We start from the raw sequence: 15,791 nt of genomic DNA on the forward strand, positions 1-15,791 counted from the left end.
TCGAAAGTGGAACTCGTGTTTTGCAAGAAACATTTTAAAAACTGTGCCATCAAACAATGCCTGACTTCAAGACTCAGTCTTCCAGTTATTCTGTGTCTCACTGTTACAAACTCCACAGTAGCTCATCTGTATACCTCGCTGGACTAGCGGTTCTAATCTGCCAATAAGTTACATTACACTGTACATTGGGCTGCAGATAAAAGCTTTAATCTGTAAACAACTACATTGCAAAAAATTAAGCATCCCTCCTGAGATCTGTGTGTACAGTAAGGTAAAGGTAATCCGCCTCTCCACCATTCCAAACCTGTACCTCAGTTACTTGAAGAATGCTCCACAGATAGTAAGGTACCTACAACGGCTGCGATGTCGCCTAACCTGACTCCTACTGAGTACATTTGGGATGCTTTTAAGTAATAAAATAGATTGCAGCATTTTTTTTCTTTTTACGCAATCTAAAGGATTACAGTTATGGAGCATTTAGGTTATATAAAAAGGCATTAGGGTGCAGTAGTTGATTTTAAATCGATATTAATTAAACTGGGGGGAGGGGCTTTATTATAAACAAAGCACTGTGCTGAAAAAATTGTACTGTAATGCGAAATGTTAAATTGGGAAGACTATGGAACGAGACAGCAGTTGCGTAACAGTGGGTGTGCAATGTGAAGCGTTCTTGATTGAGGAAATTTGGAAGTAGTATAAAACACTGGGGGGCGTAGATGCTATGTCGAAAGAAAATGAGAAGAGGGGAAGAAGTAGAGGCCTAATGTATCGATGGTAGGGAAACAATGGATCAGATTTAGTGGTTTGAGAAAGGGAGTAACTGAAAATTATCTTCGAAGTGGATTTTCAGGGTATATAGGCTTAGAGTCCCTAGGCTGTGTTCATAATACGAGTGACCGCGTTCGAGCATCAAGGAAATAACGAGATTTAAGTTTTCATTTAGGAAAAGGACTTTCAGTATGGGTGAGGGCAGTGGGTAGTTTGATTATGTGGCAAATATTTCTTCTGAAGCAGGTAAACAGAGACAGAAACGAGGCAGACACATGATGATGACATCCAGGGAGTGATGGAATATTAGTGGAGCAAGAAGCGAAGTGTTTTTCATTTGAATAACATAGGGTTAGCTGAAAACTTTACAGCTGTGAACGGCGGTGAAAGAATGTAATTTCCATGATTGACCAATTACCGACAGTAACTTTAGTAGTTTTTGCACGCTGAAGCTTTTATGTTGGGTTGGTAGTAGGAGTAGCTATAACAGTCACTTATGGCCTATCCCCGAATTTATCAACCTTTTTACCTTTGTGACACACCAAATTTTCAAACTTTCGTGACAACCTTACATGTGAGTTTTTTCCCTTTATGCAAAAAAAGTGCATAAAATACCTTTTTTCGTCATGGAACAACCATGAGATATAAGTTTCACAAATGTGATACACAAGAAAATTTTTTATGTTCTACATATTTTATCTTGAGGAAGAAGACATTAAAACTCTCGCGGCATGCTTGACTTGAGCTCGCGACACACCAATGTCATACGGCACAGCGATCGAGAAACGCTGTTCTGGGGCTCAGGACAGGTTTTTCAAACAGTTTCGACATTTTAACAATATTTATTTCCATAGAATTATATTGTGGCTTCTGTGCTATGAGTCATGATTTAAAACGGAAGTAATAGCTGAATAAAACAAGTTTTTCTCATTTAAAAAAATTATTAGCCTTCAAAATAAACCAGGTATTCCTTCTAAGTACCAGAATTCTCAAAATGTTCCATCAGAGGAAAACTGTGGGAACCTCTTCACTAGGGTGAGACTCAAATAAGTCTTCCCACGGCTGGTCTTACTGTGTGTGGTGCCCGCGACGGCTAGCCTTCTACAAGGCGGTAGAAGATTTAATGAGCTGCAGGGAAGGTGCTTAATACTAGTATGTGTAGAGTTAGTCTGGTTGCGGAAGTCAGGCAGGCGCCACTGACCGGTGTGCATGCCGATGCGCAGCTTGAGCTGCTCTCCTGGCCTGTGCCGGATGCGGAAGCCCGCCACCGCCTGTCGCAGCGCCAGCGACATCCGCGCCACCTCGCGAGCGTGCCGCGAACCATTCCGGACTGGCAGCCCAGATACTACCATGTAGGCGTCCCCGATTGTCTCGACCTGAAAAACATGAGACTGAAAATGTAACTCGTAACTTCACACCATTTAAGGCAACAATCTCGTCAACGAATACTCGAAAGCAGATACCCCATACCCTATGGTTTATTACTTCTGGTCTCCACCAAAAGGAAAATGTCTCTATTAAACCAATTACAGATTAATTGCAATAAAAAGGAACAGCTCGAAAGCAGATACCTACGACCTCATTCCGTTCCCCCACCTCCTCCTTTTCCTTGAAAGGATATGGATCCTGTACACCTCCAGAAAACTCGATCCTCCTCACCTGCTTGTCTCCCCCATCCTCTCCTACCCCCGCCTGCTGCCGCGCCTGTATTCCCACATCCCACCCGGTCTCCATCTCTCCACCCTCCTTACACTCTCCCAAGGCGGTTTCCGCCAGCTCCCTCTCCCTGATGATGCCCTCCTCCCCTCCATCTGCCCCTCCTACCAACTTTGATCCTCCCTCCCTCTTCCTGTGTTTGCTCCTTTGGGCACCCTCCCTCCCTTCTCTCCCCCTTCCCTCCCTCCTCCATTTCTCCCCACACCTCCCCCGGACTTCCCCTCCCCTGTCCCTCTACTCCTCTTCCCATCTCCTCAGCCATTGGCATCTTTGTTCTCCCCTCTCCCCCCCCCCCCTTACCCTCCTTCCCCTCTTGGCAGGTCCCCGGACTCGCACACACTACGTGGACATTCGCGCGCCAGTGATCATCGCCATCAGTGTCTCGTGTGTGCCGTCATGTTTAGTGTTCAGTGTTCACCGTCGCACTCCATCATTCACCTGTGCCGTCGACATCTTCAGTGTTTGTGCATCGTGTCAACAGTTTGTAGTGTGGATTATCGTCGAGTGTGAACGGCTCCGTGTTTGTCTTTATGTGTCTACTGTTTTATTACCCACCGTTCTGTAACTTATGTGTATTCTTTCTGTTGTTTATTTGTCTATTCTATTGCTGAAGAGCAGCGTAACATGCTGCTGACAGCCTGCCTGTTTGTACGGGTTTAAAAATAACAATAAAGAAGAAAAAAAAGCAGATACCCCATACCCTATGGTTTATTTGCTTCTGGTCTCGACCAAAAGGAAAATGTCTCCATTAAACCAATTACAGATTAATAGCAATAAAAAGGAACAGCTGTCAAAGTTAACACCTATCTCCAAGTTGCAGCTGTTGTACAATTAAAGAAGACATCCTCCTTTTTTCAAATTTGAGTTTGTAACACCCAAAAAGCAAAGACAAGTAACGCTATACAACGAATTAAAAATTGTTCATTGCTTCTTACTTCTATTATTTGTAATTTCTTTGAACTATCAAATCTGTGTAGCCATTTACAAATTTATTAGACTTTATGGGACGAATCTTTACTGATAGTTTAAGTTCGTACTTATCACCTGATTCATTCCTTGACTTGTTTGTGGAAAAGTTCAGCTTTGAATTACACAATGTTAATTGGCCTTATATTCATGAAAACAAAGTTACAAATACTAATTTTATAAATTTCACAATGTTCATGTCCTATATAAATGTAACCATGACTTAATTTTGCCTCGTGTTTCTGATTCTTCTGCTTTGTTGTATAGGGCACTGCCTGAAGCCATTTGAAACACAATAAATAAATATTCAAAGTGACACGAAAATACTTTGGAGAAAAATTGGAATGAAGATTTGAACACTCAACTCACCTACACAGAGTATTATTATTTCACAGTCACCAACTATGTGTATGTGTGTAAGTCACGCGTTTCAAACTCATGTTGGATGCTACATTAACATATAACAGTTAAGCAGAGTGAAAATATGAGAGAAAATTTACTCAATGTGAGTACAGAAGAGTTATAAGGAAGAAAAACTTAATCACATGACTGTTAGAATAGAACGGAGAACAAAACGTGATTCTGTTCGAATCTTCAGTCTTCTGATTGGTTGATGCGACCCGCCATGAATTCCTCTCCTGCGCTAACCTCTTCATTTCGTAGTAGCACATGGAACCTACGTTCCCGGTTGTTAGTTACATGTATTCAAATAAAATCTCTGTCCCCCCACGCCGCTCCACAGATTTTGTCCACTGAAACTCCCTCAAGTACCACAGAGATTATTCTCTGATGTGTTAACACACGTCCTGTCATCCTGTCCCTTCTTGTTTTGAGTGTTCCTCTTTTCTTTCCACTGGTTCTTCAGAGAAATTTGTCATTATTTAACCTATCAGTTCCCCTAATTTTCGTCATTCTTTTGCAGCACTACCGTGCGGAAACCAGACTGTAGCTATAAGTGTCAAAAGACATGGAATGGAGGCAGCAGTTGAGAAGGGAATGAGACAGAGCCATGTTATTCAATATACACGTCGAGCAAGTAATAAAGAAAATTAAGAAAGAAATTTGGCAAGGGAATTAAAGTTTATGTAGAAGAAATAGCAAGTTTGAGACCTGCCGATGACATTATAGTTACGACGAAGACAGAAAAAGACTTACATCAGTTGAAAGAAAAAATGTTTAAAGATGATCATCAACAGTAACAAAACAAGGGTAACGGAATACAGTCAAATTAAATCAGGCGAAGATGAGGGACTTATATTAGGAAATTAGTAAAAGTTGTAGATGAGTTTTGCTATTTGGGCAACAAAACAATGACGATGTGCAAAGGAGACAGGACATAAAACGCATGTTAGCAATGACAAAGAAACTTCCGGAAAAAAATTGTCTGATAGTAATTTAAGTTAGAAAATCTTTTCTGTTGGTGCAGCAATAGAAAAGGAAATCTCCGCCAACTTCTGGCTATGGCCACAAATCTTTTGCGCTACTGACTTACAGGGGCTTGTTAAGCGAAGAGACAAATGCTCCTATGTTCAGGGACATGTGCGCTAAGCTGAGCAGCCATGGGTAAACATAAGACACTGAAGCTCAACTTTTGTGCAACACGTGTACCCCCAAAGCTGTTAACTAAAACGAGTGGAATTATAATAAACAAACTGTAAGTAGATACTTAGAACTGGCTTACCTTATACACGTCGAAGTGCTCTATGATGGAGTCGAAGCAACTGTACAAGTCGTTGAGTAAATCGACAACCTGTGAAGAAAAATGACAGAATTCATTAGTGAATAATGACGTTGATTTATTATCCGGGAACAAGAATAATAATGCATTGTCTATGTGGGGAGAGAGAGAGAGAGAGAGAGAGAGATGCTTATTTTTCCTGTACTGACGTAGGCAAGCGAGGTGCGCTATTTATAAACTCAGCCGTAAATGCAAACAAATCATACAGTGTTTCACATACAGCTTTAAGAAATAATTATTTAAATAAAAATGAATTTTTAATACACTGTGGTTTTACATTGGACTAAGAAGTTCCAAATAATTTCTTCTATCCCCACATAGATTCCTAACCCGTACTATCCTGAAAATTTGTGATTGTGGATTATTAATAGCTATGAAAAAGATAGGAATTTAAGGAGATGGGGCCTAGATGAACTGAAAGAACCAGAGGTTGTAGAGAGTTTCAGAGAGAGCATTAGGGAACGGTTGACAAGAATAGGGGGAAGAAATAAAGTAGAAGAAGAATGAGTAGCTTTGAGGGATGAAACAGTGAAGGCATCAGAGGATCAAGTAGGTAAAAAGACGAGGGCTAGTAGAAATCCTTGGGCAACAGAAGAGATACTGATTTTAATTGATAAAAGGAGAAAATATAAAGATGCAGTAATGAAGCAGGCGAAAAGGAATACACACGTCTGAAATCGGCAGGAAGTGCAACATGGCTAAGCAGGGATGGCTAGAGGACAAATGTAAGGATGTATCACAAGGAGTAAGATAGATACTACATACAGAAAATTAGAGAGATTTTTGGAGAAAAGAGAACCATCTGTAGGAATATTAAGAGCTGAGATGGAAAAACCAGTCCTAAGCAAAGAAGGGAAAGCGGAAAGGCGGAAGCATATATATAGAGGGCGATGTACTTGAAGGCTACATTATGGAAATGGAATAGGACGTAGGTGAAGATGAAATGGGAGTTAAGATACTGCGTGAAGAATTTGACATAGCACTGAAAGACCTAAGTGGAAACAAGCCCCCGGGTGTAGACAGCATTCCATTAGAACTACTGATAGCCTTGGGAGAGACAGCCATGGCAAAACTCTTCCATCTGGTGAGCAAGATGTATGAGACTGGCGAAATACCTTCGGACTTCAAGAAGAATATAATAATTCCAATCCCAAAGAAGGTAGGTGTTGACAGGTATGAAAATTACCGCACTGTCAGTTTAATAAGTCATGGTTGCAAAATACTGACACGAATTCTTTACAAACGTAGAAGCCGACCTCGTGGAAGATCAGTCTGGATTCTATAGACATGTTGGAACACGCGAGACAATACTGACCCTAAGACTTATCTTAGAAGCTAGGTTAAGGTAAGGCAAACCTACTTTTCTAGCATTTGTAGATTAAGAGAAAACTTTTGACATTGTTGAGTGGACTACTCTCTTTCTAATTCTAAAGGTGGTAGGGGTAAAATACAGGAAGTGGAAGACTGCTTTTTTGTAAAGAAACGAGATGGCAAGTATAAGAGTCAAGGGGCACGAAAGGGAAGTAGTGGTTTAGAAGAGATTGTGACAGAGTTTAGCCTATCCCCGATGATATTCAATCTGTATACTGAACAGACTGCAAACGACATGGAAGAGAGGTTGAATGGAATGGACAGTATCTTGAAAGCAGGATATTAAATGAACTTCAATAAATGCAAAACAAGGATAATCGAAAGTAGTTGAAATAAATCAAGTGATGCTGAGGGAATTAGATTAGCAAATGAGACATTTAAAGTAGTAGATGAGTTTCGCTATTTGGGCAGCAAAATAACTGATGATGGTCGAAGTAGAGAGGACATAAAATGTAGACTAGCAATGGTAAGAAAAGCGTTTCTGGAGAAGAGAAATTCGTTAACATCAAATATAGATTTAAGTGTCAGGGAGTCTTTTCTGAAAGTATTTGTATGGAGTGTAGCCATACATGGAGGTGAAACATGAGCGATAAACGGTGTAGACAAGAAGAGAATAGAAGCTTTCGATATGTGGTGCTACAGAAGAACGCTGAGTATTAGGTGGATAGATCACGTAACTAATGAGGAGGTACTGAATAGAAGAGGTACTGGAGAGAAAAGAAGAGGAATTTGTGGCAGAACTTGACTAGAACATTGGATCGGTTGGTAGGAGACGTTTTGAGGCATCAAGGAATGACCAATTTAGTACTAGAGGGAAGCGGGGGGGGGGGGGGGGGGGGTGCGGTAAAAATCATAGAGGGAGACCAAGAAGACCAAGAGACCAAGAGAGGAATACATTACATTAGCAGATTCTGAAGGATGTAGGTTGCAGTAGTTATTCGGAGATGAAGAGGCTTGCACAGGATAGAGTAGCATGGAGACCTGCATCAAACCAGCCTCCGGACTGAAGATCAGAACAACATGAAAATATTTGCAAGATTTAAAACGAAAAACGTGGGTTGAATCCAATAGATATTTGTAATGAGGTAAGTAGTATAATAGTAAGGAAGTGAACTATTCATGCATGAATTATGTATGGCATATGTCTGAAATGTTTCGTTTTGAACTTTACAGATATTTTCATAGTTATTAAAAATTCGCAATCACAAATATTCAGGACTATCTGGACAATGTTAGGAATCCGTATGAGGCTAGGAGAAATTATTTTGTACTTTTCAGTCTGATTTAGAAAAGTGGTATGTTAAAAATTCATTTTTATTTGAATAATTATTTTGTGCTTTTTAGTCTTATGTGTGTGTGTGTGTGTGTGTGTGTGTGTGTGTGTGTGTGTGTGTGTGTGTGTGTGTGTGTGTGTATGTGTGCGTGCGTGTGTGTGTGTGGAATTTTTCAGTCTGTTTCAAATATTTGTGAAATTATACTTATGGAAAAAATTGGAAATTTGTGGTAAGGATTATGGGACCAAACTGCTGAGGTCATCAGTTCCTGGGCTTACACATTAATTAAACTAACTTACACTAACTTAGGCTAAGGACAACACACACTCCCATGCCCGAGGGAGGACTCGAACCCCGACGGGGGGGAGCCGCGCGAATTATACTTGAGACATGAGGTAAATTCCAGGTTTGTATAGTTTCTTTCACCTGACTCAACCAATGTTCCTACATTTTCCTCCTACGTAGGCTTACCAGCAATTGTTATTTCCATGCACCATTTGCGACTGGAACAAGAAAAGTGGGAAATGGCAGTGATACACCAAGTACCCTCGCCACACACCAGACAAGGAAGCAAGTTAATATTGTATTGTCATCAAATTCTGAGTTATGTCTAAAAATTCAAATCTCCAGGTCATCAGGACGTTAGGTTAAAATCGATGCCAAAATTTGTATCCAACAAACAGACGGACAAGAAACCGACCTAATACAAACATGATAATCTAGGTGTCGGTCAGCTGATACTGTGACGAAGTCTGAGAAATCGCAAATGCGACAATTAGACTGGTCACCATCGGGATTCTCTCACCTAGTTTCATTTAGAAATTACTGTACTGGCTCATTTTTGCTGTCTAGAATATGGAGTACTATGTACGAACAGGTAAAGGAAATGTTCGTTCTACCTAACACACTATAGGATGTAGCAGTTTGTGAAGAAAGTTCTCTGCAGCTTCAGCAATCCACTGTGTACGTATCAGTGATCCAGTGGTACAATGGTAGAGCAGAGTATAAACATTAAGTTCAGTGTTCAGGACACAAATGGAGCAATTTGCATAGAATTACCTGGAACGATTCTGAACACTAGCTGAATATCAGTCATTCGTCAGCTCAGTCCATAAATATTTTCACAAAAGGGTTATCAGTACCTCTCGGTCTCAAGGCCATCGGGAGATTAGATTAAAATCAGTTCCAAAATTTGTACTGAACAGGTAAACAGACAAGAAAGCGATCTAATATAAACGTTGTGAAAATAATCTGTCAGTCAGCTGATACATTTGTTCTAAAGTTCTTCGGAACCCGCCTCGACGCAGCCGATGTCAGACATTGCTTGTATGTGCTGTCTGCATCTCGGGACGCTAGCTGCTGCTCATTGCTTTTGTGAGCTAATCGTTTTATTGTTGTCGGTGTTTTTCGTAGGGAAATGTCAATGAAAAAAAGACTGACATCCTGGAAAAACTACATTTTATACAGAATCGTGTGTTTTTGAAGTTCCTTAGTGCGAAAAGCTCTAAATATTTATTAGTATCTAACATAATTGTCAGAAAATTTCGAAGAAATGATGATAAAGCAATGTCGCGACAACTGTTCATGCAGGATATAGATCAAATCAGTTGATGATGGGTGAATTATATTAGTAAATGACACACTAAAAGTAGGTAGATGAGTTTGCTATTAGGGAAGCAAAATAAATGACAATGGCCAAAGCAGAGAGGGCTTAAAATGTAGATTGCTGACAGCAAGAAAAGAGTTTCTGAAAAGGAGATATTTGTTCTAATATAAATTTAGATGATAGAAAGCTTTCTGAAGTTATTGTCTGGAGTGTAGCCTTGTACTCAAGTGAAATGTGGATGATAAACAGAACAGATAGAGAATGGAAGCTTTTGAAATGTGGTGATGGGGAAAAAGCTGAAGAGTAAATCTGTAGGTAGGATAACTAATGACGGAGTACTGAATCGAATTAGTGAGAAAGTAAATGTGTCGCACATCTTGACTAAAAGAAGGGATCGGTTGACAGGACACACACTTAATCATCAAGGCATAAATACAGTAATCAGACTCAGGTGCATGTAGATTGCAGAGGTTTGCACCAGGTAGGCTGGTGTGGAATGCTGTGTGAAACACAATAATAACTCAGGGTGTGAAACATTAAAAGATATGGTCTGCCTTGATGATTAAAGTTTACTCGAAATTTGAAAGAGATACACACGTATCACGGTTAACTAACGATGAATATTGATTTCAAAAAATGAAATTTTATTTGAAGACGTACTTTCCAGAAACGTCACGAAGCAGTTTATTATGCGTTTCTGACCTCGAAACTGTTGATGTGCGCTCTTGCGTTATATAAAAATAATATTTTACGGCTGACGCAGAAATGTAAATTTTTGATGGTAGAGGTACATACATGAAGAAACATAACCACGGTAAGAAATTATTCGACATAAACAGTCGCCGGCCGGGGTGGCCGAGCGGTTCTAGGCGCTACATCTGGAACTGCGCGACCGGTACGGTCACAGGTTCGAATCCTGCCTCGGGCATGGATGTGTGTGATGTCCTTAGATTAGTTAGGTTTAAGTAGTTCTAAGTTCTAGGGGACTGATGACCTCAGAAGTTAAGACCCATAGTGCTCAGAGCCATTTGAACCATTTTTGACATAAGCAGTCAAAATCAGTGTAACTAGAAAAATATATCATCTGACATGGAAACATTATTTTCATAACAAAAAGACGAACAAATTCCACATTTAAGTTTCATTCGTGGTTCCCTCGATTCTTTTCATAGGTTATTACAAGCGAAACCGCATTTATACGTTTCTCACCTCTACGTTTTTTTTGCATGCACTGTAATCCCACTTTTACGTTTTCCATTTATACGTTTTCGCATTTTACGCTATTATTTTTTCTCTCCATAGAGTCGTTTTTTTCGCACTTGTACATTATAAAAATCACGAAATCGTCACGAAACGTTTCGTTAATGGCACGGCCAGCGACTGTTGGTTTGCTGTCTGCATGTAAACTCACAGCCATTATTGCAGACTGGATACACAGTACACTTGGCGACTCAGTTGTTCATGACCTTGTGGCAGGCGATTACAGAGATAAGCTGGGGGAATGCGGCCCGCGCTCCAACAATCACAATACATATTAGTGGTATGCAGTTGCAGTCGACGGTAGTGTGAGCAGGTGAAGAGTACGCTGAGGGAAACTAAGAGTATTTCTTTGCAAGGGGTGGACTCAGTTAATTTTTTTAGTGTAGTTTCCCATTTTTGAGCATACGAAAATGATGAGTTCGTCACAAAACGAAATAAGATATATTTCCATGCAGGAAAAAGTAAACATAACCGAAGAAGCCCAAAGAAGCCCAACTAAACCTAAAGTAAGCATAAAATGTCCCAAAATTCTATATTATACGAGGGCGTGTTGAAAAGTAATGCCTCCGAATTTTTTATGCGAAAACTGTTAAAATTTTTTAAATAAAACAAACGTTATTAACATTCTAGACCTTTATTCTTCATGTCTACATATTTCCTGCTCTCTGCAGCTAGAGGGCTCCGACCTATAGCGTTTTAACCTGGTGGTGCGTAACGTAATTATGTCGGTGCGTGAGAAACAGCGTGCTGTAATCGAGTCTCGGATTTGAAGAGTTCGTCCGCACAAGGAGCTCCCTCTCCTTCAGCAAGACAATGCCAGACCACACAGGAACGAAGCGATATTTGGAACAACTCAACATCTTGGGTTCGTTGTAATCGATCATCCTCCATATACTCCAGACTTGGATCCATCTTTCATATGTTTACAAAACTTAAAGAACGTCTTCGAGGACGTCTCTTTGATAGTGATGATGAAGCTGTGCAAGTAGGAGGCCGAGCCGTTCTAGGCGCTACAGTCTGGAACCGCGCGGCCGCTACGGTCGCAGGTTCGAATCCTGCCTCGGGCATGGATGTGTGTGATGTCCTTAGGTTAGTTAGGTTTAAGTAGTTCTAAGTTCTAGGGGACTGATGACCTCAGAACTTGAGTCCCATAGTGCTCAGAGCCATTTGAACCATATTTTGTGCAAGTAGAGGTTGTGACTCCGTCAACAAAATCACACAATCTGCATTGGCAGTATGAACAGACTGGTCTCTCGTTGGGAGAAATGAAGATGTAGAATGTTAAAAATGTCCATTTTATTTAAAAAGTTTTAAGAGGTTTTTCATAAAAAATTCGGAGGAATTACTTTTCAAAATTCTCTTAACAGCTACCTGTATGTTGGCCAATGAAACGCCGATAAGGTCTAGTGCTTCGAAAGCTGGACCAAGCGGTGAGAAACGCAGGTGTATCCAGGGTGGAAAGTTTCCGGACTTGGAAAAATGCTCAGCAGCTGTGTGCAACTAATGTGCCTATTTCAGTCACAATTCTGAGAGAAAAGGCTGTAAAATTCTCCAAAAAGCAGAGTTTATATGGAGGCTAATAACGTGGATAATTTCACCGTAGAATATTGGAAAGGTCCTGATCTTTCGAATCTAACTGCAAAACACAGTCTGAAAAATATTTACAACACAGACGTAATAGGACTTTTTTTAAACTTATTACGGACGGAACATGGGCATTTAAGGGCGATTCCTCCTTTGGGGGCAAAAGTAGAAGAGCGGCGGCACTCTTTATCACAAACGCCAGTGATGGGGAAGTAAGAGTAGCCTCGGTGTTTCAAGGGAGTAAAATCGTACCCCACCGACTATGAATCAGACAAGAAGGCATGGAGGACTGAAAACCTCTTCAAGGGTCATCTCGAAAATCTTAATGGCCGCATATGTCGCGAGCACAAATAAATAGCTTGAGTTTTGGACAATTATTGTTCCGCTCACCGCCCGGCAGCCCAGCGACATGGATATGTTATTTTTTCCAGGAGCCATCTTCAACCTCTGGACTTGGGCATCATTGCTGCCGAAAAAGCAAAATACAGGAAGAGGCTGGTTCAACCACTCATCCTTCTTCTCAGCAGCGGGAAGGAAGTTCCTAAACTGAACATGCTGCAGGTAAGCCAAATAATCGAATTATAGATTAGGATACTCTTTATGCATAACTACATACTTATAGCATTCCCTGTCATTTCCCTCTGAACGTCACTGAAGTTTTTTGAATAGTTTTATAAATCAAAATGCAGTATAGATACTTATATTTTAAACCGATTTTTACGTATGTAGGAAATGCGGTACTTAAGGACTGCATTGAAGCCAAACACAACACGCAACTGCTTTCGAAAAGCTGGCATCACAGAAAATGAAGCTCAAGCAGATCCCGAAAATGTTTAAGGTTTTGTTGTAGATCTCGGCGTACCAAAAGACAATGGCTGGGCTCGTATTTCAAATGGGATGGTTTTTGATGACTTTGTTTACTGTGACGCTGATAGTGCCGTTTGTTGTGTATAAAACGACGACGTAATAATTAAAGATGTTGTGCTATTATCAGCTCAAAAAAATTGTTCTGAGGAATCCGAAGAATCGGATGATGAATCTGTGGTCCCTCTCAGTCTGTCAGAAGCACTTACTGCAGTGGAAGTAACACACTGATACATAATATCAAGAAAAATTATTTGATGGCAAAATGAACACAGTAATTGCATATGAACACTTGGTCTATGAGTGCAGTCTTGCTTCCAAAAAACAAATCACAACTGATTTATTCTTTAGGCATAAGCCAATTTGAATTGTATTTACTACTGTACAGTATAAGTGTCTTCTGTTTGCATGCACTTAAAGTTAATACAAGTACATTAGGAAATTTCATTTTAACTTTAATCTCACTTGTACATTTATTTTATCATCCCCCTTCAAGAACATACAGACGAGACTCAACTGAATTGGTATTATCGTAATTTTGTTACTAAAAGTATCTCAGTAGTTGCAAAGCAGGCTTCTGTAACCACTCCTGTAGGCTATCCCATCGAAATTGCTCGAATACGTACGAATCATATTCCACAATAAGGACTTGTTGACAGCTAGGATTTTGATAACTATTTTGTGATGGAACCAAAAGAAGAAAGAAAGAAAGAAAGAAAGGAAAAAGAAAGAAAGAAATGTATGTTATTCTTTGGATAGCTTATCAGAATTGCGTCAATCTTATCAACCACGTTCCTCGATTTACGTGATCACGCTAACCGTCGTTTGTTGGTCCCAATTTAGAATATATTAAGGTTTATGGTTGTCGCCTTTATGATGCAACGCACCATTTACATAAAAGCCATTTAGCGCTTAAAAGAGTGAGCACAAAAAATTAAACTGATATTGTGAAGGCTATTCTTCCGAAAGTACGTCTACTGTCTCACAGATTCTACAGACTAACTTGAATAATAGTTTAGTGCAACTTTCCCGAATGATTTCAGAGATCCGTATTGATTTTATTTCTAACTGTCTGACGTCGCTGCATCGTGTTATTTTACTGAACATTTTTGTACTTCCTTCTTTCGTCGATCATTTAATCTATTTCTTCTGTCAGCCAAGCTTCATTCACAGTTACGATTCTTATTACTGTTCTTATCTGTCCAACTATTGCGACTGAGACGCTAATTACGAAACTAGTGCTGTCTACAACTGGAACTACTTTCAACTGTCTATTCAGATCTCATTTTATATGAATAGATTTTACTCACAGATGTAAATGTTTTCTGTTGTGTTATTTGGATGTTGTTATTACAGTTGGACACTGTCCTGTGGCTGTTCAATTTACACTTCTCGTTTAGTTTCTCTCATGCGATACCGTGGTTAATTTTTCCGTAGCTTTTTGGCTCCTGTATTTAAGTTGATGATATTTACCAGATTTGTTAGCATTAATGACTTACACTAAAACCTTTTACGATATTTATATTTTAACTTGTGCCATGTTTAGATTTCATTTGAGATTGGTCTGAATCTATAGTCCATTATCGTCGTTTAGAGGAGTGAGTTTTAGTTCAGGAAAAGTTTCTTTCGTTTTTTTTTTAATTTGTGAAATTCCTACTACTATTTTTCGCTTTTGCAACAGTAAATTTTCAGTCTGCTTTCGAGAGTATCCATCGTTTTCCACGCGGAAGACTGGAAACTCTTTTATTGTAAGGTTCAGTAAACAATTTTGAGTGTGTACTGCACTGCAGGCAGCAGTGCTAAGAAAGGGTGCTCTAGAGGCAACGACTCTGACCAACAATCAAAACATCCTGGGTCTCCGAATCGATTTCAGCCACTGTTTAAATCCACATATGTAATAAAAGTAAGTTTGATGTGTCTGTCCGTATATACAGGGTGTTACAAAAAGGTACGGCCAAACTTTCAGAAAACATTCCTCACACACAAATAAAGAAAAGATGTTATGTGGACATGTGTCCGGAAACGCTTAATTTCCATGTTAGAGCTCATTTTAGTTTCGTTAGTATGTACTGTACTTCCTCGATTCACCGCCATGATTTCATACGGGATACTCGACGTATGCTGCTAGAACATGTGCCTTTACAAGTACGACACAACATGTGATTCATGCACGATGGAGCTCCTGCACATTTCAGTCGAAGTATTCGTACGCTTCTCAACAACAGATTCGGTGACCGATGGATTGGTAGAGGCGGACCAATTCCATTGCCTCCACGCTCTCCTGACCTCAACCCTCTTCCATTTATGCGTGCATTTGAAAGCTCTTGTCTATGCAACCCCGGTACCAAATGTAGAGACTCTTCGTGCTCGTATTGTGGACGGCTGTGATACAATACGCCATTCTCCAGGGCTGCATCAGCGCATCAGGGATTCCATGCGACGGAGGGTGCATGCATGTATCCTTGCGTGTTTGAAGTCACGCTGGTACGTTCTGTTGCTGTGTGTTTCCATTCCATGATTAATGTGATTTGAAGAGAAGTAATAAAATGAGCTCTAACATGGAAAGTAAGCGTTTCCGGACACATGTCCACATAACATATTTTCTTTCTTTGTGTGTGAGGAATGTTTCCTGAAAGTTTGGCCG

The 15,791-nt window shown here is 40.1% G+C and overlaps 1 protein-coding gene across 1 annotated transcript in view; it reads right to left on the minus strand.

The window, feature by feature from the left end:
- LOC124795805 (atrial natriuretic peptide receptor 1-like) overlaps positions 1-15,791 on the minus strand; it is a gene marked incomplete at its 3' end in the record, with an annotated part of 376,775 nt that overhangs the window by 118,488 nt on the left and 242,496 nt on the right. Inside the window, exons 3-4 of the mRNA XM_047259887.1 lie at positions 5,132-5,200; positions 1,970-2,144 (exon numbers count right to left, since the gene is read on the minus strand). Coding sequence (XP_047115843.1) covers positions 1,970-2,144; positions 5,132-5,200 — 244 coding nt within the window. The remainder of the gene's footprint in view (positions 1-1,969; positions 2,145-5,131; positions 5,201-15,791) is intronic.

This window comes from Schistocerca piceifrons, chromosome 4, assembly GCF_021461385.2.
Source record: "Schistocerca piceifrons isolate TAMUIC-IGC-003096 chromosome 4, iqSchPice1.1, whole genome shotgun sequence".
NCBI lineage: Eukaryota > Metazoa > Arthropoda > Insecta > Orthoptera > Acrididae > Schistocerca > Schistocerca piceifrons.